The sequence below is a fragment of the Pantherophis guttatus genome, chromosome 3 (genome assembly GCF_059756535.1).
Source record: "Pantherophis guttatus breed Tessera chromosome 3, ASM5975653v1, whole genome shotgun sequence".
Classification (NCBI taxonomy): Eukaryota; Metazoa; Chordata; class Lepidosauria; order Squamata; family Colubridae; genus Pantherophis; species Pantherophis guttatus.
In genome coordinates, this window is record NC_142065.1 from 79,830,153 (window position 1) to 79,854,905 (window position 24,753).

At 40.9% G+C, this 24,753-nt stretch overlaps 1 protein-coding gene across 12 annotated transcripts in view; it reads left to right on the forward strand.

The window, feature by feature from the left end:
* HS2ST1 (heparan sulfate 2-O-sulfotransferase 1) overlaps window positions 1-24,753 on the forward strand; it is a 104,765-nt gene that overhangs the window by 55,446 nt on the left and 24,566 nt on the right. For all 12 annotated transcript variants that reach the window (XM_034437150.3, XM_087889903.1, XM_087889893.1 and 9 more), the window contains one exon: window positions 24,202-24,440. In XM_034437150.3, coding sequence (XP_034293041.1) covers window positions 24,202-24,440 — 239 coding nt within the window. The remainder of the gene's footprint in view (window positions 1-24,201; window positions 24,441-24,753) is intronic.

Consider the following 24,753-nt stretch of genomic DNA (forward strand, 5'->3'; position numbering starts at 1 on the left):
TCCTCTCCCACTTCCTCCAAACAATTGCTGCCCACTCACCAGTGAGAGTCTCACTTCCTGCCATTACCCTGTGTTCCATTCTTTAGGGCTGTCTGATATGTTCTATCTTCTATATGGAATTGAGTTGTAAAGTGTGTGCTCTTCCATTAAAAATGGTATATTTTCCATACTAGAAGCCATTTAACATAATAAATGGCATAACATAACATAACATAATAAGAGATAGGGATGTGTTGCCTTGCCATTCTTCCTTGTACCTTCCTTTCTCCATTGAGAGTGGAGACAGCAGCCAGCGTGGGTAGTGCCCATCCAATCAGCTTGAAGGACTGAGCCTGCCAATGATTTTTAGTCCCGCCCTGTTGCCGGGCATGCCCAGCTTTTGGCTCAGTCCTTCAGCGCTGACTGGTGTGTGGGACTTTTCTCTGGCCAAAAATTTCTCATTTTTCACCTTTACTATTGGTGTTTTTCAAAAAATTTGGACTTGGACTGTTTGACTTCGCCTTCGTGATTCGACTGGGACACTGACTGATATTTCTGGCTGACTTGGACCGTCTAGACTTCGTATTTGTGAGTTTGAGCAAGGAACCAGGCCTAGGCTAGCAGCGATCTCTCCTGACTCTGCTAGGGGCTTGGGATTCCTTGCCCTCGATTTCCTCAAGGGAGGGCTTTTTGGACTTTTTGATCTTCGGGGGACATTCTCTCCTGTAGCGTTCCCCTCGCCCTCTCGCTTCCGCTTATTTCGCCTCCGTTTATTATCGGCCGTTTCGGGAGGCATTCCATAGCGGCGCCCGCCATTTTGCATTTCAAAAGTTTGCCGCCGTTGGGGGAGAGCACTAAATTGGTGGCCTGCATTCCTCCTCACTCATTTACTGCCGGAACGCTTCCTTTTGCAGCCGCTCCTCTCGGACTGCCTTAATTACATGCGGAGCGTGGCGGGCTGAATAATTCTTCTGAGGAGCCTCGCGCCCCCATCTCTCCGTTACTAGCTGGCAGTTGCGGCCTGTTGGAATCCATCTTGTGGCCGTTTTTCTCCGCATTATATTGCTGACTGCAAGATTACAGCTGAGGAGCTTCGCGCCCCCCCCTTCCACCTTCTGTGCTGCAGGGCTCTATCCGGAGGTTTGTTCACTTGAGCCCAGTGGAGCTTCACGCCCCCTTACTCTGTTGCAGCAGTTGTTTGTTAGCTGCTGGCCATTAAAATTTAGTGGAGCTTCACGCCCCCACCAGAGTGCTTCATTTACAACGGTCACAGATCTGTGACTTATTTGTCTAGTTATTTGATGGTTTTTCCTCACAACAACATTTCAAGGGCCTCCCCCCCCCCCCACAATTCCAGTTTGTGGAGTTTTTCGCTCCCAATTTAGTTGGTCTGGTCTTAATTGATATCAATAAGTGATAATTTATTCAATAATACCCTCTGTGGAGTTCCTTTCGCTCCCTCTACCAATTCAGAACCTGATTACTGACTCATAAATATAAACGGTGTGTGGGGGTGTTACTTCAATATTGTTGTTGCCATGCCTAAGGCTCTTTCTAAGTCCAAGCACGGCCGGAAGGCCAGTGCACGTGAAGTTGGCCAATCAGACTCCATGTCTGCTACCCAGCAATCTCCCATGGAAGATTCTAGGCCTCAGTCCAGATCTTCTCAGCCCTCACGTTCTCATCACAAGTCTTCCTCTCGTGACTTGTCATCCTCTTCTTCCAAAGCGGAACAACGTAGAGACAAAGTTTTGACCAGATTGTGTGACAAGGCATGTGCTCAGTTGCCTCCCCTCCCTCCTCAACCTCCTGCCCCTTCTATTCCACCTCCGATCTCCGTACCACATTCGCCTTCTCCTGATCAGCTGTCTCTGCAAGATTGTCCAGTGACTATCTCCGAGGAAAATTTGTGGGGTGCTGACTCAGTGGCTCAACAACCAGTTCCTGATCCAGCAACGACGCAGACGGCTCCGTCATCTGACCCTGTGTCTGCCCGCGCCTTGGATTCAGTCGTCCCTCCAGATCAACTGCAACAAATGATTGAGGCGGCGGTTCAAAGGTCCTTGGCCGCCCGTTCGGGTCTTTCCAGTCAACATGGTTCAGTGAGAGAGACTTCCCCCCTTTCAGCGGGCCACAGTGATGAAGGTTGCTCACATTCAGTTCGCTCCACCTCTCCTACTTCTTCCCACTACAGTCATCCTTCAGCCTTTATCGAAGAAGGAGATCCTGATTCTGATCTGTCGGAGGATGAGAATCTCCCCCCGGATCAGCCGGCTTTCACAGGTCTTTTCCCTCAAGCCTTGTTCAAATCATTGCTTTTCAAGGCGGTTAACACAGCCCGTCTTTCCTCTCCTAACGCTGATCCGGTACCCCCTTCATCTGCCTCTGGATCCTTGGACCCGATGTTCGCGGAACCAGCTAGACCTATCACATCCGTTCCTACTCCTCCTCTCTTTCTGGACGTAGTGAAACGACAGTGGGAAGCCCCAGCATCTGCTCCCCTACCTTCTTCTAATGACAAGAGAAACTTTCAAGTCTCCTCGGATCTCGAGGCTCTTCTTCAAATCCCTTCGGTGGATGCTCCAGTAGCCGCTCTTCTTCCTAACTCCAATGTCCCGGGCGAGCCGGACGAAGGTCTTCGGCCTGATGAACGCAGATCTGATCAGGTTCTTCAAAAGGCCTTTCTAAGCTCCTCCTGGGCGATTAAAGCAACCACTACGGCTTCCTTCTTTAATCGGACAACGTTGCTTTGGTTGCGTCAGTTACAGGAGAAGCTAACCCCCGGTGATACTCGTATCAGACAAGACCTGAATAAAATTGTGGCTGCTGTCCAATTTTCTGCGGACTCTACTCTGAATGCTGCCAGGTTCTCCGCAAAATCCTTGGCTTCGACAGTCACGGCTCGTCGTTTGTTGTATCTCCGTCACTGGCAGGCAGATGCCAGACACAAGTGGCGATTAGCTTCGGTTCCCTTTAAAGGCACTAAGCTTTTCGGGGACGCCTTAGATCCTTTCCTTACAGAGACTAGGGACAAAAAGAAGGTGTTAGCAGCTGTTTTCCGGAGAGGACCGCCCCGTTTCTCACCTTACCCTTCTCGTTCTTATTCCAGAGGTGCGGATGGGGGGTCCTCCTCTTCTTCTCCCTTTCCCTCATTTAGGAGAGATGGGTCTTTCAGCAGGTTGCGGGGTTCTTCTGATAGGTCATTTAGAGGGCGCCCCTTTAACTTTAAGCGGCCCTTTCGAGGAGGAGGAGGTCGTTTCACCCATCGCTGTCGCTGACTGTCTGCTGGATCCTCCCATTGGCGGTAGATTGGCTCTTTTTGCCGCTATCTGGGAAGAATCCACCTCGGACAAGTGGGTCCAGGCCACCTTAAGATCTGGGTTGGCCATTGAATTTATTGCCCCCCCCCCTCACACCTTTGTTTGCTGTCCGATTTCTCGTAATCCCGTCAGGAGGTCCCTTATGGATTCATCGGTTCAGCATCTTCTGACTATCAGGGCTATTCAACCTGTGCCTCCCGGTCAGGAAGGTTCGGGATTCTATTCAAGGGTGTTTCTAGTCCCAAAATCTTCAGGGGGGTGGCGTCCTATTCTGGACCTCAAACGTTTAAACAGATACGTAGTGTACCGAAAGTTTAAAATGCAGTCTTTAAAGTCTATTCTGGACGGTGTTCGGAGGGGCGACCTCCTCTCTTCCATTGATCTAACTGAGGCCTACCTTCATATCCCTATCCTCCCATCCCATAGACAGTTTTTGAGGTTTTGTTATGACGGAGCACACTACCAATATAGGGCTCTCCCATTTGGTCTTTCTTCTGCCCCTCGCACCTTTACGAAGGTACTGGCTGCCTTGGCGGCTCGACTCCGTCTACGTTCAATTCGCCTCATGTGTTATTTAGATGATATTCTGCTATTGTCTCCTTCTGTGCAGCAGGCTGCCTTGGATATTCGTCTGACAGTTGAGACGCTAGCGGCTCACGGTTTCTCCGTTAATTTGGAGAAGAGCCATCTCTCTCCCTCCACTAGATTAGTGCACCTGGGTGCCCTGATTGACTCTCTTCAGGGCAAAGTTTTTCTTTCTCCCGATAGGCAAGCTAGTCTGAGGCAGTTAATTTCCCAGGTTGAGCGGAGTCGGGTGGTTTCCCCCTATGTCTTGTCTCAACTCTTAGGTAAGATGATATCGGCGATAGCTATCGTTCCCTGGGCTCAGCTTCATGCCAGGGAACTACAATGGTTTCTCTTGCCTTTACAGAAGGCCGGCAGAGGCACTTCACTGAAGCCGATTCCACTCCCCCCTGCGGTACGAAGATCCCTCCGCTGGTGGCGCTCCCCTGCTCTCTCGGCAGGTTGCTTCTTCCTCGAACCCTCGAGGGTGGTGGTGACGACAGATGCCAGTCTTCTGGGCTGGGGGGCCCATTGCCAAGGTCAACTGGCTCAAGGGACTTGGACAGCCCCGGAAGCTCGACATCCCATCAATTGGCTGGAACTGAAGGCGGTGTTTCTAGCTCTAAGGTCATTCCGCCATCTGGTCTCCGGTGCCCACGTCCTTGTCCTCACGGACAACGTTGCCACAAAGGCACATTTGAACAAACTGGGGGGCACCAGGTCGAAGTCTCTTCTGACCCTAGCAGTCGCGTTGGGGGTCTGGTCAGAGCGCCACCTGTGTTCACTTCGGGCGGAACACATCTCCGGGGTACAGAATGTTCAAGCGGACTGGTTGAGTCGACGGCAGATAGACAATGCGGAATGGCGCCTACTTCCGCTCCTCTTCCAGGAACTGTCTCTTCGCTTCGGTCATCCAGTGATCGACCTATTCGCAACTCACGAGAACACTCAACTTCCGCTGTTTTTTTCCCGGTACCCACATCCTCGAGCGGCCGGCGTCGACGCCCTTCGAACTCCATGGCCGTCGGGCCTTCTGTACGCATTTCCTCCGATGGTTCTCCTTCCCAGGGTCATCCGCAAGATTCTATCCGAGCGAGCGGAAGTGATCCTTGTAGCACCTCATTGGCCTCGGAGACCCTGGTTTGCGGACCTCGTGTCACTATCGGTGACCCCATCGTGGCGCATCCCTCTCTCGGACAATATTCTCTTGCAAGGCACCCTGAAGCACCCAGACCCGGCCTGGCTCAATCTAACCGTTTGGAGGTTGAGCGGTGCACTTTGAGAGAGGTACAAATCCCGGCAGATGTAGTACATACCTTACTTTCCTCCCGACGGCCTTCCACGGAACGCATTTACTCTGCCACCTGGCGGAATTTCTGTATCTGGTGCAATCAGGCCGGTGTCAGGCCTCTTCACCCGTCTATCATACATATCCTGATGTTTTTGCAAAAGGGTCTCTCCCGGGGTCTCTCCCCTAACACTCTCCGCCGACACATCGCAGCTTTATCTTCGGTCCTTACCTGCGGATCCTTGTCGTCTCTGGCTCAACACCCCTTGATCCGCCGTTTTCTTCGGGGAGCAAAGAATTTGTGTCCTCCGGTTCTGCATCGCTACCCCACCTGGGATCTTCCTCTGGTCTTGCAGTCTCTTACGAGTCCTCCTTACGAGCCTCTTCAGTCTACCAGTCTCAGACTCCTCACCTGCAAGGTTGCCTTCCTAGTGGCCATTACTTCGGCTCGCCGCATATCTGAGCTTGCTGCCTTGTCCACTCGTCCTGACCTTTGCGTGTTCCACAGGGACCGTGTGGTACTCCGTTTGGACCCTACATTCGTCCCGAAAGTCAACTCTGTGTTCCACCGTACCCAAGAGCTTATCCTGCCTAATTTCTGCCCTCGCCCTTCCCATCCACGGGAACGTCGTTGGCACTCCCTTGACGTCCGACAGGCTCTGCGGATTTACCTGAAGAGGACGGCCCCTTTCCGACGTACGGAGTCCCTCTTTGTCTCTTTCTTACCTACTTCTCAGGGCAGTAAGGTTTCGTCTTCCACCATCGGCCGTTGGATTCGCCAGACTATCGCCACGGCTTATGATGTCAGATCCCTTCCGCGTCCTTCAGAATTAACAGCTCACTCCACCCGCAGCGCAGCTACGACGGCAGCTTGGGCGACACAGGCTTCCTTGCTGGAAATTTGTAGGGCGGCCACGTGGACTTCTCCTAGTCCTTTCATCCGACACTACAAACTCGACCAGTTTGCATCGGCCGAAGCCTCATTTGGACGCCGGGTTCTACAAAGGGTTGTTGCCGGAGAGGACATTGCAATCCAGCGTGATCCCCCCCTAACATCGGGACAGTGAACTTGGGTATGTCCCACGCTGGCTGCTGTCTCCACTCTCAATGGAGAAGGATCGTTGGTCTTACCTGATACGTTCCTTCTCGTTGAGTGGAGACAGCAGCCAGACCCTCCCTTTTTTCTTCACGCTGGAATCGACATAGGAATTTTTCTGTCTTTCTGTCCTTACCTTTCCTTTGTCCCACACACCGAGCCTGTCTTCCAGTCTTCACCAAAAGCTGGGCATGCCCAGCAACAGGGCGGGACTAAAAATCATTGGCAGGCTCAGTCCTTCAAGCTGATTGGATGGGCACTACCCACGCTGGCTGCTGTCTCCACTCAACGAGAAGGAACGTATCAGGTAAGACCAACGATCCTTCTGTCAACCACGGCCAGTGCCAAGTTGTGTATTTCGCCATCCCTCATCTTCTAAGCTTTGCCTTTCCCCTCCTTCCTCTGCCACTGATATCCCAGCATGACCCGTTCCATTCTCCCACTGGCTGCAAACCATCCCTTCCCTTCTACTCCCTGCCTTTCCTCAGCTGCCGGATTAGTTGACTTCTTTCTGCTGTTATACCCCCGAAATTTTTGCCTGGGAAGACTGTATTTAGATTAGACCATGTCTATTTTTCTCTATATTTGAGCCATAAACATGTTTCTGAATGCATGTTTTGTTTTGTGCATTGATTGTTTTGCACATTCCTAGGAGCAATAGTCAGCATTTAGCAGAGTTAGATTTACTCAGATAGATGGCTTTAGGCAGGCTTCACATACAGGACTAGGTTCTGTTTAGTAAATTCTAGAAAAATGTTGAAGCACTAAAGCCTGCTCCTAACATGGTCTCAGCTGCTTCTTGCCTCAAGCACTTATTTTTCTGGGATCTCATGTCTACCATGTGAACCCAGGAAAGGTTACAACTTCTTTAAGGAGGTGTTGATAAGTGCAGCATAAAAGGTCTTCTTTGAACGGCTCCAGAACTGAAAGTCAGCACATCCCTATCTCTAATTACAGGTAGTCCTGGATTTACGACAGTTCATTTAGGGACCATTAGTTACAAAGTTACAATGTCACTGAAAAAAATGATTTACGACTGTTTTTCATACTTAACGACCATTGCAGCATCCCCTTGGTCACATGATCAAAATATGGATGCTTTGCAACTCTTCCATATTTATGACCGTTGCAGTGTCCTGCAGTCATGTGATCAGTCTTTGCAACCTTCTGACAAGTAAAGTCAAGAGGGAAACCAGATTCATTTAACAACCGTGTTGCTAACTTAACAACTGCAGTGATTCACTTAACAAGTGTATTAAGAAAGGTTGTAAAGTGGAGCAAAACTCAAGTAACAAATTATAAAAAACACTTAGCAGAATAAATTTTGGGCTCGATTGTGGTCATAAGTCGAGGACTACCTGTATGTTAGTAAATCTTACTTTAATAGAAGGCTGCAGTTAGTGCTTCAGTTAGTGCAGACAGAATAATCAGGCAATAAGACAGATTTTGGGGGAACTGTAGTATTCCTACTCAATATAGGGTCTAGGCTAACACATAACCTTATCTCTAGCATATAAAGAACCTTCCTAAATTCCTCACTCTTGGGTCGAACATGATTTTTCTTTGGCTCTTTAAATGAACAGTAAATATTAAAATATTTTGACATTAAAGAAAAATACTGAAAGTTTACAAGAAAGCTACAGTTTAAAGGAAGAACACAGGTATGTCCTCTTTTGAAAATTAAATATTCATAAACTGGTAAGTGGTAATTCCTAATGTTTGTTTTGTTTAATTTGAAGTGTCAAATATCCAAGAGCAGTTTCATGCAAGGAAAATATGAAGTGAAAAGGATTATAGATCATTGGAATAAGCTAGTAATCATGCAAGACCCAGAAGCATAGTTACTAGATAGCAGAGCTATTGCTCTTAAATAAAGAAAGCTTCACTATCTTGAAATTGGTTGTGAGGTTCTGTGTGTTCATGTGTGAATGGATACACAGGATACTAGTAGGGCCTAGGCAAAATATAATTGAAACATTCAATATTTGTATTCTGATCAAGCTGAAAGACTTATCTCTTTGTATGTGAAAAGAACTGGTTTTCAGCCAGAATGTATTATCATATGCAGACAGGGAAGACTGTTTTAATTAGAAGTTTAATCTGGCGTGGAACTGGATTAACTCTCCAAAGCCCTGGTGAGCATCAACTTATTTTACCAGCTGGTGTGTTTCTTTTTACAGATGCATTTTTATCTTTTGAGTCGTTTCCCTCTTTCCACACTATCGTTTGTCAGATAATAAACTCTGAGAAAATTACAGCTTGTCATTGCTGAATGCAATAATGTTCTTGAGAATTCTTTCCTTACCGCTAATGTATACTTTGATCAAGCTTATCCAGTGTTCTAGGCCTGATGGTATTTCTTTTAGAATATATAGTATTGGCTTTATTCTGCCTGAGCAAATAGAAACTGACAGTTTTATGGATGAAATCCATTGCAGTAATTTTGTGAAACAAAACAAGAATGAAAAACATTTTACAGAATTGGATATGTGAAACCCAGTGGGTATAAATGGGTATGGGAAAAGCTGTTACTAGCTGTGCATTTAAACAGTCTGTGTGGAATAATAGCACTGTGTTGTGCCTACAGACTTTTTAAATATAAAGCATATTCTTAATAAACTTCTACAGCCATCCATTTACTAAGATGAGCGCTGAAAAGTTCACATCTTGCTATAAGTGGCTCTGTCAGGACTCCAGGAGCACCCACAAGTGGATAGTCCTCTAGACAAAAGCTGAAAGGCACTTAATTACTCCTGCCATTGTGGAGCCATCTCCTATGGTGTGCTTCTCAACCCAGATCTTTTTGTCCCTTATTCACAGTGAATATTTATTTCTGAAAGATGTTGGAAAGATGTTTTCTTTTGGCCATTAACAAAGACTTTCATAAAAGTATAATGAATTTACTATATCTTCCCCAACAAAATGTCCAGCTCTACAATAGAATTGAGCCATTGGCTCTAACTGACATAATTTTGGTATTCTTTAATGTGGCATTTCTAGTACTGTAGTCATCAGTTCAGGCAGAAAGATGTATGGAATTCTACATGAGCCTTTGAATTGTTATGCTTTTTGTCTCTTATTTGTTCTTAGAGGTTCTTATTAGCATAGGCCAGGGATCAGCAACCTGCGGCTCTGGAGCCGCATGTGGCTCTTTCACCCCTCTGCTGTGGCTCCCTGTCACTGAAAATATGCATCACAACCGCCAATATGCGACACCAGCCAGAACGCAATTTATTGAGCTTTTCAACCCCCGGTAGGCCAACCATGGATAAATCCAGGAAAAGAAAAGTTTCAGAAGAAAACAAAACATTTAATTCAACTACATATGCTAGTTTTGTGGCTGCTCAAGAAATAGTCAGGCATGGGAAGGGTTTTGTGGCTCCTGGTGTTTTCTTTTCTGTGGGAAATGGGTCCAAATGTCTCTTTGAGTGTTTAAGGTTGCAAACTCCTGGCATAGGCAAATAGCATAGTTGCCTAAACTGGGTCCACCACAGCCTTTCTGTGTACGTTCTGTAAGGGTGGTTTTCATGTCAATAGTGTTATTCCAAGGAATAGCTCTGCTCAAGCTCTGTAAGGCCAGGCATCCAGAGATATATTGGTGCTAAAAGCTTGCGAACTGTTTTATATTTTAAACATTTTTATATAAATAAGGCCTAAAACACATACTAACATCACAGGGATAAGATTTTTATGCTGCAATGCAGGGTTTGTCTGTCACCAAGCAACACTTTTCATTCAAACCAAAAAGTTCTATTCTGATCTCACAGAATATTCTTCCAATTCTTCCAATAGCCTTTTGGCTTATCCACATGATCTTTCACAAACTATAGATGAGCCTCGGTGGTGCAGTGGCTGGAGTGCATTACTGCAGGCTATTTCTGCTGACTTCCTGCAATTCGGCAGTTCAAATCTCACCAGGCTCTAAGGTTGACTCAGCCTTCCATCCTTCCGAGGTGGGTAAAATGAGGACCCAAATTGTTGGGGGCAATATGCTGACTCTGTAAACCGCTTAGAGACGGCTGTAAAGCATTGTAAAGCGGTATATAAGTCTAAGTGCTAGTGCTATTGCTATAGATGGGCAGTGATGTTCTGTTTGGAGAACAGTGGCTTTCTCCTTGCAAGCCTGCCATGTTCCCCATTGTTGTTCAGTGTTATCCTGATGGTGATCTCAAGAAACCTTGACATTTGCCAATGCAAAAGAGGCCTCTTTAGTTCCTTAGATGTTATGGTGGGTGTCTTTGAGATTTCCTGCAATATTACACACTGTTGTCGATATCTTGGTTAGTCATTTACTTCTGGGGGAGGGTAACATTAGTATTTGGTTGCCTCTATTTGTCCATGATCTATCTGATAGCAGAATAATAGAGTCCAAACTTTTTGGAAATAGTTTTGTAACCTTGTCCAGCCTGGTGAGAATCTACAACTGGTGTTAGAAATATCCTTTGTTCAAGGGCATACACCTGTGTTGTGAAGATTAGATATTGAAAGTACACAGAAATACACAGATTTCTGTTCTTTAAATAACACAGGACCTCTCATATTGCACCTGATTTACATCTCATTCATTGAAATATCTGCCCTTTATGTCAGGTCCCAAACCAAGAATGACATGTGGTGATTTTTCTAAGCCAAGTTCTTTTTTGTTTTCTCACCTAAAGACAGAATTTTGCCAGATTAAGTACTCTACTATCTACATCTACAATCTACCATAGAGTTGTGGTGGCACAATGAATAGAATGCAGTATTGCAGGCTAATTTGCTGACTGCCAGCAGTTTGAGTCTGACTAGCTCAAGGTTGACTTAGCCTTCCATCCTACTGAAGTTGTTAAAATGAGGACCCAGATTGTTGGAGGCAACATGCTGATTCTAAACTGCTTAGAGACGATTGTAAGGCATTATGAAGTGGTATATAAGTCTAAGTGCTAGTGCTATTGCTATATTCTGAGAAGTATCAGGAGGGGCTCTTCCTCCTACACAAAATATCTGCAGTGAGCGATCTTCTATTTTTCTAGGGTGCACTCCCTCCCTCCTGGGAAATCAGCCTACTACATTCCATCACGCCTTCATATGAACTTGTAATCCTAGAGGTTCGTATACTTTTGCCACACAAACAATTATTTAGCTTTGGATCATTTTCTTCAATCAATTAAAAAGCATGTTTTGCTTGCTACTTTGTGATACACAATGATACAACATTATTTTTTAAAAGATGCATATGTAGTCAACTCCCATACTTCCCTGCCTTCCTTGCTGGATCAACAACTGCAGTGCTTATCTTAGGAACAGAGGGGAAGAACTATACTTCTAAACATTTACAAAAGAATTCCCCCCCTCCCCAAACCCAATTATAATAAATTCGGTTTATTATAAATAAGCTTCTATGAAGATGCAGACTATATATGTGTAATTGCATGGATGTGCACTTAAAGAGCCTGACTTAAAGACCAGCTGTGTGTTTTTTAATTAAACTTTGACCTAATTATCTGTAGTAAGTGATAACCTCTGTGAGCCAGGTTCCCATTTCATAGTGCATTTTGTACACATGGCTGGCTATTTTTCCCAAAGCTCTAGTTAGTAACTTTGAAATTCTTGCAGTCTGCACGCCAGGTTCTAATGCATGCCAGTGATTTCCTGCTAAAAAGAATATTGATTCACAATGCATATGCATAATGAATCATTCAGTTCTCAGAAAAGAAGCATCAGGTTGTCACATGCAGTGGAACATTGTAGAAAGCCATGTAACAGCCATGCTTAGTGATTCAGAATTTCCTTCTAAACATTATAATTCCTATTATGAGACATAGACATCAGTAGAACGAGGAAGTAGCATCTTTTTCTGGGCATTTGTATATACTTCGCATAGGCATTAGACCGTACCACAGATCATAAATATGAATGTCCTAGTTTAAAATTCATAATGTGGGAAATAAAGGAGGGGTGATAAATATATTATGCTGCACAGCTGTGATTGCTATGCAGAGTATATAAGCAAAATGAACCAACACTAAATTAGATGTTAATTAAAATTTTAATAAATTTTATTCATTTAAATATTCTGAAAAACAGTCTGAAAAAGAACAGAGTATAAAGATTAAAAGAGAAAAGAACATCTCATATATTTCCAAGGGGTCTAAAAGGTTTGATGTGTTATGATATGTTACACACACACACACACACACACACACACACACACACACACACAAGGTTTGATGTGTTACGATATCTTGTAATAAAGCTGTATTAATTAAAAATGTACCTGTTTTTCTTTTGAAGTCCAGAATGGCTATATAAAAGATGCACAGAGTAAAAATATAATAAGATAAATTATAGCGTTTGCTCATGCTGGCATTTAACAATACATTTAATTGAAAATTAACCACTCAACATCTTTCTAGGTTCCGTATATAAATATTTGTATATATATACAAATGTGATACTTGAGTGGGTTATCTGATGGTAATAAAACTAAAGTTTTCAGATCACTACCTCCAATTTCCAGACAGCTGCTGCATTAAATTGTAGTTAATGATATCAAAACCCAGCTGGAGTTGTCTTAGCTGACTTTGCTTACCAGTATAGAGAGTACCAGGTGTGTGTGTTGGAGTGTGAAAATAACACTCTACATAAACTATCAGCAGTGCTATTTGCATTCTTATCTCAAAATGTTTTTACTTGCTGTTGGAGAAAATAAATACTTTGGACATTGTTAGTAAATACTGATTCATTAGTCCAATTCTATTTATGGTAAAGTGTTTACAGCAGCCACTAGTTATTTATATATTTGAGGATAGCCTGCTAATGTTTTCATGTCTTACAGGTATTCCTCCACTTACAGTCCTCCAGTTACGACTGAAATTTTGGTCACCAACCAATGCACTCACTAAATGAGTTGTCACATTTATGACCATTTTTACTTTGGCCATTAAGTGAATCGTGGGATTAAATGAATCATGCAGTCATTAAGCAAATCTGACTTTCCAAATGAATTTTTATTCTGGGAAGCTGGCTGGGTAGGTCTCAGATCACAACCAAATGAGTGCAAGACGTAACTATCGTAAAAGCGAGTGGGTTGATAACAACCCAAATTGCAATGTCAGGATCAATGAAGGTGGCGCAACAATTGCAACTTTGTGGATGGATCTCAAGTCACTTTTTTCCAAGGCCATTATAACTTCAAACTGATAGTTAGACCAATAGCTGTAAGTCAGGGACTGCTGTAATGTGGTCTAGGGCAATTTATTTTTAATGGTATTTAATTTCATGAGGTGAAATAAGGTAAGATGTTCCTACCACTTTTTGACAAGTAATACCAGCTCCAAGCAGTTCATGTAGATTTCTTGTGGAAGAATTTACAATGTACTTCTCCATTAGGGAACATCATTAGAAACCCATTATTTTCACTGCACTTGGAAATATTTCTTCAGGTAAGTCACCAATATATCATCTTAACCATTATCTTCAGCCCATAGAGATGGAATATTATATACATCTATTCATGGTAATAAATGATTTAAAGCAGTACTGTTACTACTGTGTGTTTTTCTTTCTTTTCTATTTTGGCTTTAAAGAGTTGTTGATATCTTAAGGTGACAAATTAATCAGGCATATGCTAAACAAACCCTTCTTAGATTGGATTCTCAGGCTGCCAGTTCACATAGACCTGTGCTAGCTGTTCTGCATGCTGTCTAGGATCATTTCAGCTTCTTAGTGGGGTGATGTAGTATGGCCTGACCAAATATTATTACCAACCCCACTTTGTCTTTACACTTCAGTTCAGTGGATGAAACATATCTTGCTTACAAATTCCTTGGGTTATTCCCTAACTTCTCCAGATAGTGAAAAGAAAGACTTCCATTAAAATCAGCCTGAGTAAGAAATATTGCTGCTAGAAACTAATGGTCTAATTCGCTTAAAACGGCTTCCTGAGTTTGTGATCATCTTAAATAAGACCACCTTCAATTCCTAGAAATGACTGGGATATAAATCTAATCCCGCCTTCCAACATTTAAATATAAAATTTAGAAGTGGTACATAACATAGTTAACCATATAACTCTGCTGTATGCAAAGTGCTGGGAATTTACTATTTGAGGGAAAATACAATGCTGGGTTTGATTCCCATGTTGCAAAAGGCTGTTCTTGGTTAAATTCTGCTAAATTAGACATATATAATCCACTTTGTAAGAGGGCTGCTTTCTATCCTGCATGGATGTTGATATTCTTCATGGTAGAAATGAATTTATAGGGGTTGGGGAAGAAGACACGATTTGGGACTATTGAATTTAAATTTCGGCTCTTGAATACATCTGATGTTGAAATCAATATTATTCAATTTATACTGATAGTACTAAAGGTGTTGCATTTAGAAAAGCAAGAGCAGCTTTTTAAGTTGTTTTATATTATTTTTTTTGGATTGTCTTTCAAATATGTCAGCTAAATTAACGGCAGTATTGTTGATGTTAGAATAGATGTCCAAACTGAAAGAGCTGTAATATTATCTGATTCTTTGACAAGGTCGGTGGCCCTCCATAATGGAAGAGTGAGATGTAAGAAACTTTTGGTAAATCAATTTGATTTCTGAATACAGAATCACAGATAGTGGATTTTTCGACTTTATGAGGATATTTTAGGGAATGAAAAAGTAGATCATGCAGCTGAGGAGAGCTTGTATAAAGCTGTTGTAGCTATTCCTTTGTATTTATCTTCTTTGGAGATCAAATGCAGGCTTAATTGAGAGATTAGGGATGAATTTAGAGATAGTGTGAGTTGCGGCTTATTGGGAGGAGAATTTATTTTCTTTATCCTGATTTCACATTTGTAGGGTTTTTACTGTCTGGGCCATAGGAAACAGATGAATCATTCTGGAGTCTTGTTAGAATATTGTATATTAAGGAGAAATCTCTTGAAAATGGATAGAGATACTATGGGATAGTGTGATGCTTGTAGAACAGAAATGTCCTTTGGAATTGTTTGTCCTACAATGATAGAGACTTGTTGCTTCAGTGACTCCCTGACTTGGGTGTTTGAGTTCTTTCTGCAAGAACAATGGTTCATAATGCTGTAGAACAATTCAAAAGGTCTTGTGGATGATTTGTGGGACTAGAAATTGTGATTTTATTGTGGGTAATTGAATTGAAATCATATTTCAGGAGGTGGCAATAATAGGGTTTATATGTGCTTGCAGTATAATAAGGCTTTAAGGAGAAGGTAGGAATTGTTTTAATCTACTGGTTTTACTATTGCTTGTTCATGGGAAATGGGGAGAGCAGAGAATAGAGCATGGCCTGCCAGTAAACATTATATTAACGGAATAGCTGCAGGTATTAATACATTGAGGGAACTATAACTTGGCTATAAGGGAAAGAAGGGAGGACATTGGCTGAGCTCCCATCCTTTCAAATTGTAGTCTACCAAAAGATGTCAAGGTGACAGTAAAGGTGATCCTCCAATTAAAGATCTTGGTTTATAATGCCTGGTCACTTGCTAATAAAAACATTTATTATATAAGATATAATCCTACATAGAAATATTGGTTGTGACATGTCTTACAGAGATTTAGCTGAGCGAAGAGTATCAGAATTGTGACAGACTCACAGTGAACACAGTCAGATTCCCTTTGACTCCACTATTGGAGCAAATCACAGATAAGTAATTGGTAACTGCTTATCTTTTAATATAGATTCTTTTTATCTAATGAATATTGAAGAGTGGAGAGATGAAAACTCTTTCTGTTTGCTTGATCCTTACTTCTCTTGCCTGACTAAACCAGGTGAAACAGAACTGATGTCATTATTATGTAGTCATTGCCATATGGAAGATTCAAATCAGAATAATTCTTCCGATAAGACTATAAAAAGCATATTGCATTGGATGGGTAATAAAATCATAGGAGCCTAGCAATTTGGGAGTGGATTGGACTGTGTCGAGACAATTGAGATTAACAAGAGAGAATGGGCTAGGTACCAGTGGTATTGTCATCAGAAACTAGACAACCTGTGACCATTGGGTCTTCATTTTAGAGATATTTCCTTACCTATCACCATGTACTTTCTCTACCCACATAGCACTTTCTCTGCAACCTCCCAAACCTGTTATGTGATGTTCCTGACCTGCAAAACATACGGTATCTCACACAAACCCATGAAATCACCCCAGCCCACACTATGACACTCCTGAACACCCCCTCACTCACTCCTTCATGTGGCAGGAGCCATTTACCTGCCTGCTGGCCTGGGACTTCCAACTTTCTGCCAACTTCCCTCTTGATATTCCTTGTGGGTAGTTGGCAGGGAGTGTTGGAAATTATGACCTTTTTTGTGACTGTGGATGAGCCTAGCAGCACTAAAGCAGCCATAACTTTGCCACGTTTCAGTCCCATAGGAATTCAGTAATGGGTTCCAGATTTTGGATGCATTCTGTAAATTAGCCCATCTGAGGTACCTTACTTCAAAAATGGTTGCTTCGTGATGCACTATTTTGCCCTATTGATGGTTACCAATAAACAGGAGAGTTTTAATAGTATATAGATTTCTGAGTTTAGAATTTATTGAGAAACTGATGTTCCTGCTATAAACCTGCCCAGTTACTGGAATTCAACAGGTGAGGCTCTTTTCAATGTGGTCCCGTTAAACTTTATTGCTGTGAAGGAGAGCGAGGTATTGCTCCCAGACCGTGAAGTGTTCTTCCTAGAACAGCTTAGCTTCCACTCGGCCAGCATTTTGAAAAATCATGAAACTACCTTTTTCATCATACTTTTAAGCTAAATTTTGATACGTTGATAGTTAATATTAACAAAGCAACACATCTTTTCGAACTCCACCCGAAATCAACATTTTTGTGAGATGGCGGATGTGTTAATTTGATAAATACATATTACTCTTAAACATATTTATTTAAAGGATTTAATTTGAATATTGTACATAGTTTTAAGTGCTTTTATAAATCGAAAGACCGTGTATAAATGCAATAAACAAATACACATTAGTTTAATTCACTTTAATGCTGCTTAATATTAGTCATTTTTGTATTTACCTAGTAGGGTGTCATTGAACTAGCATTAAGCTTTTACTGCTTTCAGAAATCTCATTTTCACCCTTGTGCATAAATTAAATCCAATAACTGGATTTGATTTACACAGTCCAGTTACCACTGTTGCATATGTATTCAAAATTAATAATGATTTAATTACAAGGTGGGAGCTCCTTGTGCTAGCTGCCAAAATTGTGCCTGTGCAATCTCTCACAGAGGGTAGGGTAATAATTAAGCTAAGATTTGCAGTGGTATGCCAAAGCTTTACTTAGGAAAGTGGCCCAAGGCCAGAGAAAACTAGCAGGGCTGAAAAGGAGAAATAAATAAAGTTAGAATTTTAAAAACTGATATAAATTAAAGGTGTGGGTTTTTTTCTTTCATTCTTTTAGCCGATGAAGTGGCCAAAATTCAGCTGGTATAATAAAAGCAAGTATTTCTGCATCTTCGTCCTCTAAACACATCTTGTTTTGAGGAGTATTATACCAACCTAGGAGAGACAGTTTGGTCTAATGGTTAACATGCTGACCCAGAAGCAGGGAAATCTGTCTTGAGAAGGGACGCCAGCTAAATCTTTTTGGGCAGTGAGTCTCTCAGTCCTTGGAAGACAAGGCAGTGGCAAATCACCCCTGAACTGGAACCACTTGTCATCAGCATTTTGTTTGTGTGTGTTTTGCTTTGTCTGTGGACCTTAGCAACTGCTTGCTTAGATCACTTCTGCCATCTGAACAGTAACACTGTTATCTGGCTTTCACACTTCAGTGTCTCCAGATGGCTGCATGTTATCCAACTGTGTTCTTGTTATCCACCCAATAGACTGATTATAGACTGGTACCTAGTCTGATGATGACTTAATCTGATTCAAATCCTTCTTCACCTTGGCAGAATACGTAAGCGTCAGAAGCCCTCCCACACTCTTTTTCAGGCTTGCTACCATATCTGTGGTGTATAATTAATGGAATCACAGTGTGGGATCAGAGCCCCCCAGCAGTAGATTTGGACTGAAGATTCATGGAACATTTGATTCATGAAGTGTTGCTTAGAGCCAATCATTATACAGTAACACATGACATTTTTTAAAAATGTTTTTCCTTACATTTTGAAAGGCATTTTATGTCATGGTCAAGATACTTGAAAAATAAAGCACAACTGAAAGTATAAAATAGATTAATTGTATTGTTTTTGTGAGATTTGGCTTTAGATAAATAAAGATAAAGTTCATCCAATTGTCTAAAAGATTTACAGTATATTTAATAAATCAGGGATTTTTTTTTTTAAATCTGAATCCTTTTGGAGTAATCAAAATACTTCTCAAGTAGTTTGCTGCCAGCTTTTCAGGAAATTGCTGGATTTTGTAGCAAATAAAGGAAAAGTCATGTCTTTTCCTTTCTAAGCAATATTAGGGTCAAGTATTTTCTTGCACGAAAAAATGATAGAAACACAAAGGTGTTGAGTCTCTGTGCCTAATTTGTAATAAACCTATGTTGTTCCCTTGGGGCTTAAGTAGAAATCTGTGGTATTCAAGAACAGATACAAAACACAGTAGAACCTCTGGTCACGAACGCTTCTGACCACGACCAAATCGGGTTCCAACCAGAAAATTCGCAATTCCCCCCATTTTTTTTTGTAAGCACCAAATTTCCAAAATTAGGTTCGGGTCATGACCAAATCGGGTTGTGACCAAAGTTATGGAACAAATTATGGTCGTGACCAGGGGTTCTACTGTAGAGAGAGGATGCTGAGTTGGTGGCATAGAAAAAATGAAGCAAGTTTTGATCACAAGTTGGATTTTTTTGATCTTGTAATGAAATAGAACTATGCTAAATTTGATCAGACTAGATTCTGGTCTCTACCACAAGGCAATTTTCTTGACAGTTTAGGAACAGGAAAAAATGGAAAGTGCAAGAATCATGGAAAAAATATTTTGGAAGTCAAAGTAGCTATTCATTCTAATCCAGGTGATTTTATGTTCCATCTTGCAATTTGGCAGTTCGAATCTCACCAGACTCAAGGTTGACTAATCCTTCCATCCTTCCAAGGTTGGTAAAATGAGGACCCAGATTGTTGGAGACAATATGCTGACTCTGTAAACTGCTTAGAGAGGGCTGTAAAGCACTATGTAAGTCTAAGTGCTGTTGCTATTTTATCTGATCTGTAAAATCCTGAAAAGAAACATGGTGGTGAGAGTCCAGGAAGGAAGAACAGTTATCTATGTCTAAGTTATAAGAATAGTTTAAAAATCATCAAACCAGTGGCATCTTCTGTCTTTTATTGGGAATACTAAGATTCCTGAGACATAGAGTTTTAATTATCGTGTTTGAATTGGTATGAAAAAAACTTAATCTGTTAATCTGAATTTTCCATATTGAGATATTGATAAATTCTGTAATGAAGAGTAGCTGCTAGCATGTGCTTAAAATATAAAGGCCATACCTTAAGGAAATAGGCAACAATCTATACAGATGATTTTAATTAGGATGTGTTAATTGCCTGATTTATCAGTTTTCTCTTTTTTTACCACGAATAAGAATGGTTTTAAAAATTTATGTTGGGATGCAGACTGACTATAGTTATGTAAAAAAGTAAATACATCCCCTGTAAAAATTTTTCCTTGGTAATATATATGGACACATCAGTAGCTTATCTCCATTCAAGTGGTTTAAGAATAGAAGAGTAGCTTAATTGAACAACAAACTATGAAAAACCGACTTTGCAACTGTTTATTCAACAAAAAGTTAACAGATGTGTGATTTTGTTCTGTGCAAAGTAAATATACTCTTGGCTGTAATACCTGGTATTGCCCTCTTTGTCAGAAACAACCCTTAGACATTTTTGTAAGTGTCTACCAGTTTCTAACATTGGCTGAGAGAATTTATTCCATATCACATTTTTTCAGCTGTGTGATATTTGAGGGTTTTCTTGTATGCTCAGCCCAATTCAGATTTCCCCACAGCATCTCAGTGGGATTTAAATCCAAATTTTGACATGCCCCTTCCAGAACCCTTCATTTCCTTTCCCTCCCCCACCCCCAGTCATTCTTTGGTGGATATATTGGAATATTTAGGGTCACTGTTGTGTTGCAAGGTCCACTTTTGGTTGACCTTCAGTCTTCTGATGGATGGTCTCACATTATCCTTAAGCACTCTCTGTTACAATGAAAAATTTATAATGGATTCTGTGATGGTGAGTTGCCTGGCCCTGTTACAGAAAACAACGCCAAATCATTACATTTCTACCACCATGTTTTACAATTGGTATCAGTTTCTTCTGATGAAATGCTGTCTTTGAGTCTCAACAAATACGTCTTCTGGTATTGTGGCCAAATAATTTTGCTTTTGCCTTATCTTTCCAGGGGATATTGTTCTAGAAATCATAGTCTTTGCCTAAGTATTCATGAGCAAACGTTATTCTTTGCCTGATATTCTGTCTGAACAGGAAATGTTTTGGAACACGTCCCATAAAGATAATTTATGTAATTCCTTTCTAATAGTAGATGATGCATTTTGACATCAATAGTGTTGAGAGTTACATGTGGGTCATGTCCTGAAATTCTGGGCACCTTAAAGACTTCTTTCAGCATCTTGCATTCTGCTGCCTTGCTAGGACTTCCTGGCTTGGACAAGTTGGCAGTTGTTTGAAATCTACTCCATTTGTAGATAATCTTCTAGACAGTGGAATGATTGATGTCTTGTTGTTTGACAATCTTTTAAAATTCCTTCCCAGACTCATAGGTATCTGTTTGTGAAGGCTTCAGAGAGCTCTTTTGATCTAGGCATGGTGTGATATCACACACTTCAACAATAAAGAGCAGATCAAGCTAAATGTTTGAGGTTTAAAGACAGTTTCTCAGATCTTTTCTAACAATGTTCTAATCATCTGGTGCACCTGATTCTAATTTTAGGTATTTGAAGTTGTGAGAAATGTAGAATATCCTTTTTCGATGTGTGAAATTTGCATTAGTGTTTATTTAAATTACACAGTGGACTATAAAATGTAAATGGCATATGATATTTATATTATACAGTACTGTATTCCCTTTGGTTGAAATGAAGATCAGATATTTACATATTAAAATAGATGAAAAAGTGAAACATTTCAATGGGGTGTACTTACTTTTTCACATGAGTGTAGATACAACAGACTGTTTTACTTCTCTTTAGTTCTGTTTTTTTTTTTTTTTAGTACCCATCTTTCTTCTCCTACCAGCTTTTAGATGCAAAATGTTAAGAGTCTGCCATCCTTCAATACCATTGAACTAAAAGCAACAAGGATCCTTCACAATTGGGTCAATGAAATAATTTGCATGTAATGCAAGCACAAACAAGGGAACAACTTCATAAAAGAAGGGAAGGAAAAAAGAAAGGGAGTAGTGAACTGAGAAAAATGACCCAGATCACTGTTTTTTAAAATGTATCTGTAAAAGGCAGCTTTTGTAAAAATATATATTTTGTAACTGCCACCTGTTTTAATGTGACTGAGCATTTCATTACACATTTTAGATTTTACTTGCTCTTTTTCTTGTTTTCAGAAAAAGATTTTTGTTGCTCAGATGATGTGGATTTTTTTGTTTGCTTGTATGTCCCAAGGCTATATGTGTCACAGAAAACAAATATAGAAATGGAATATTTTTTATTATTCCTACTTGTGTGCTAGCTCTGAGCATGCTTTCTATTCGGGGAGGGGAACCATTTTTTTCTCCTCCTTTGAAAACCCCACTCTTCTCAAAATGGAGAATTGCAAATGTTGATGGCAAGGACAGATGATGCAAGACATTAATAGTTCCGCCCATTTTCTTGTCCTCATGTTTCTCTGTTCCCACTTAACAAACTGCTGCCAAACAAATATATAATTTTAAATTATATGATTTATCTCGATTTATTGATTGCAGAGCATTTCTTCTTGCTTTTCTTCTGGCCATTTTAGTCTCCTTGTCTTATCTCCCCCCCCCCCCCGGCCCGGTATTTTTTCTACATACCTGCTCTACAATCCCAATATTCTCTCCACACTCTTGCATTGCAAAGACAGTATGTACCATGCATATCTATAGAATTGGGATTCTTATTTCTGTCTTCTTGACTAATCTAAGAAATTGCAGTGAGGATTACTATAGTCGTTCTGGAAAGAATATATTTATTAAACTTTGATGGGTTAATAGTTGACTAACTACCAGCCTGCTAGGCAGTTTACCTTCAGGGCAGCTAGGAGTGACAAGCATTCATATATACTACTACTACATTTATGTTGGAAGCATCTATCAAGGCACTTCTGGGTTGAAAGGATTAGCTGGTGACATCACAGTTGCCAGGGAATGCCTGAGGGTGCTCCTTTCATGTCCCTGTTATTTTCCCACCAAAGTGGTACCTATCTACTTGCATTTGCATGCTTTCGAATTACTACCCTGTTTGCCCGAAAATAAGATATCCCCTGATAATAAGCCCAATCGGGCTTTTGAGTGCATGCGCTAAAATAAGCTCCCCCCCGAAAATAAGCCCTCCCTGAAAATATTTAAACACAGAGCTGGAAATCAGGTAAGACTGCAAGAGGAGCCCTATCTTGTTCCACGCACCCTAAAATAATAAGACCTCGCCAAAAATAAGGTCAAGCGCTTATTTTGGGGTTCAAAAAATATAAGACAGGGTCTTATTTTCAGGAAAACACGATAGGTGGGCAGGAGATGGGGCAAATTGACAGGAGCTCATTCTGTCATGCAGCTCACTCTCGGGTTTTGAACTGCGGAGCTGTCAACCTCTCAACGGTCTTTTGACTCAGTGTCCTAACTACGAGTCGCTGCGGCCCCCATCCATATATATAGAAAAAGTACATTCATTTGGATGATAGTACTGGCTAAGTTTTGAGAGAAATTCATTTAGCAATTACTTGGAAAGATGCTGAAAAAAAAATAACACCAAAGTATAGTGTCCCAGTTTCTGGGATGTCCATTTCAGGTTTTCTACTTGCTTCATTAACTCTTTTCTTTTTTGTGGCTTGTGTTTTTGTACTCAAGATGGAAACTTTGCATCTTTAATGACGATATTGTCATAAAGTGCTTCCATTCTTTTCTTATCAGACGTGCAATTAATATCTAATTGGATTTTGCAAAGCCAGTCATTGTAATATCATACACGAGGGACAGGGCTTAATTAAAATAAGCAGAGGATTCATTTTATCTAAATTTCAGTTCCTTTTTTTCAATTAATTGACTGAATCCAAAATGGTCAGCGGCTAATGTTTTGTAAAATTCATATTATGTTCAGCATCTTTTCAACTGTCTGTTTTTTCAAATATCCAACACTTGTTTGCAAAGTGTTGGATATTTTATAATCATTATTTGTAGGATATATGTGAAAAAAGTCTTACTGTGTGATCTTTTTTTTTATTCTTGTTAACTCTGAATAGTAGTTTCAGTTCCAAATTATGAACTTATGTGCATAAATTAAATTCTTCCTAGTATTAACTAAGATTAAGACTAGCGATAACCCTGCAACCTTTAATGTACCTGATGGGTTTCCCTTCCTGTAGTTTATTTTATTTTATTTATTTGTATGGCCAGCCACCTCAACAAGTGACTCTAGGTGGTGAACAAAATTAGAAATAAAATAAAAACAATTACAATAATACAAATATTAAAATACATAAGAATATATGATATACCATAATCACTAATATAACCAAGAAAAAAGTCACTGCACACAGTTGGGGCCTAAATTTTCCATTCAGGTTTCGATGGCATGCAGCTCCTTCATTTTAGAAAAAATATCATTCTTTAAAGGTATAGCTACAAATTTAAGATGCTCCTATTTAGCCATAGTTTAATCAAAGTCACTTAGCCATATGATTCATCTCTTAGTAAAAGCAAATTGAAATTAAATTGGTCTAATAAATGGCAAAATTAAAAATGCATTTGTTTTGTTGTGTGCTTTGTTTTGACAGAGAGGGCTATTGCAAAACATGAAGTTCGGGAAATAGAGCAACGCCATACAGTAGATGGCTCTCGATCAGATCTTATCCCAGTTGAAGATGATGATGTAGTGATCATTTACAATCGAGTACCTAAAACTGCAAGTACATCTTTCACAAACATTGCATATGATCTTTGTGCGAAGAATAAGTATCATGTTCTTCATATCAACACAACCAAAAACAATCCTGTTATGTCTCTACAAGATCAGGTAAGTTACCATAGTTAAGATATTACATTCTGTGTTGCTCATTAATCTTTCTTATGATTTTTCTCTATCAATCATACAACATTGTGTGTGAGGTGATGTCTCATTCTCCATTGAGAGTGGAGACAGCAGCCAGCGTGGGTAGTGCCCATCCAATCAGCATGAAGGACTGAGCCTGCCAATTATTTTTAGTCCCGCCTCCGTTGCCGGGCAGCCCAGCTTTTGGCTCAGTCCTTCAGCGCTGGCTGGTGTGTGGGACTGCTCTCTATCTTAAATCCCTTTAATCTTATTTCTAGTGTTTGATTTCTGGCTTTTT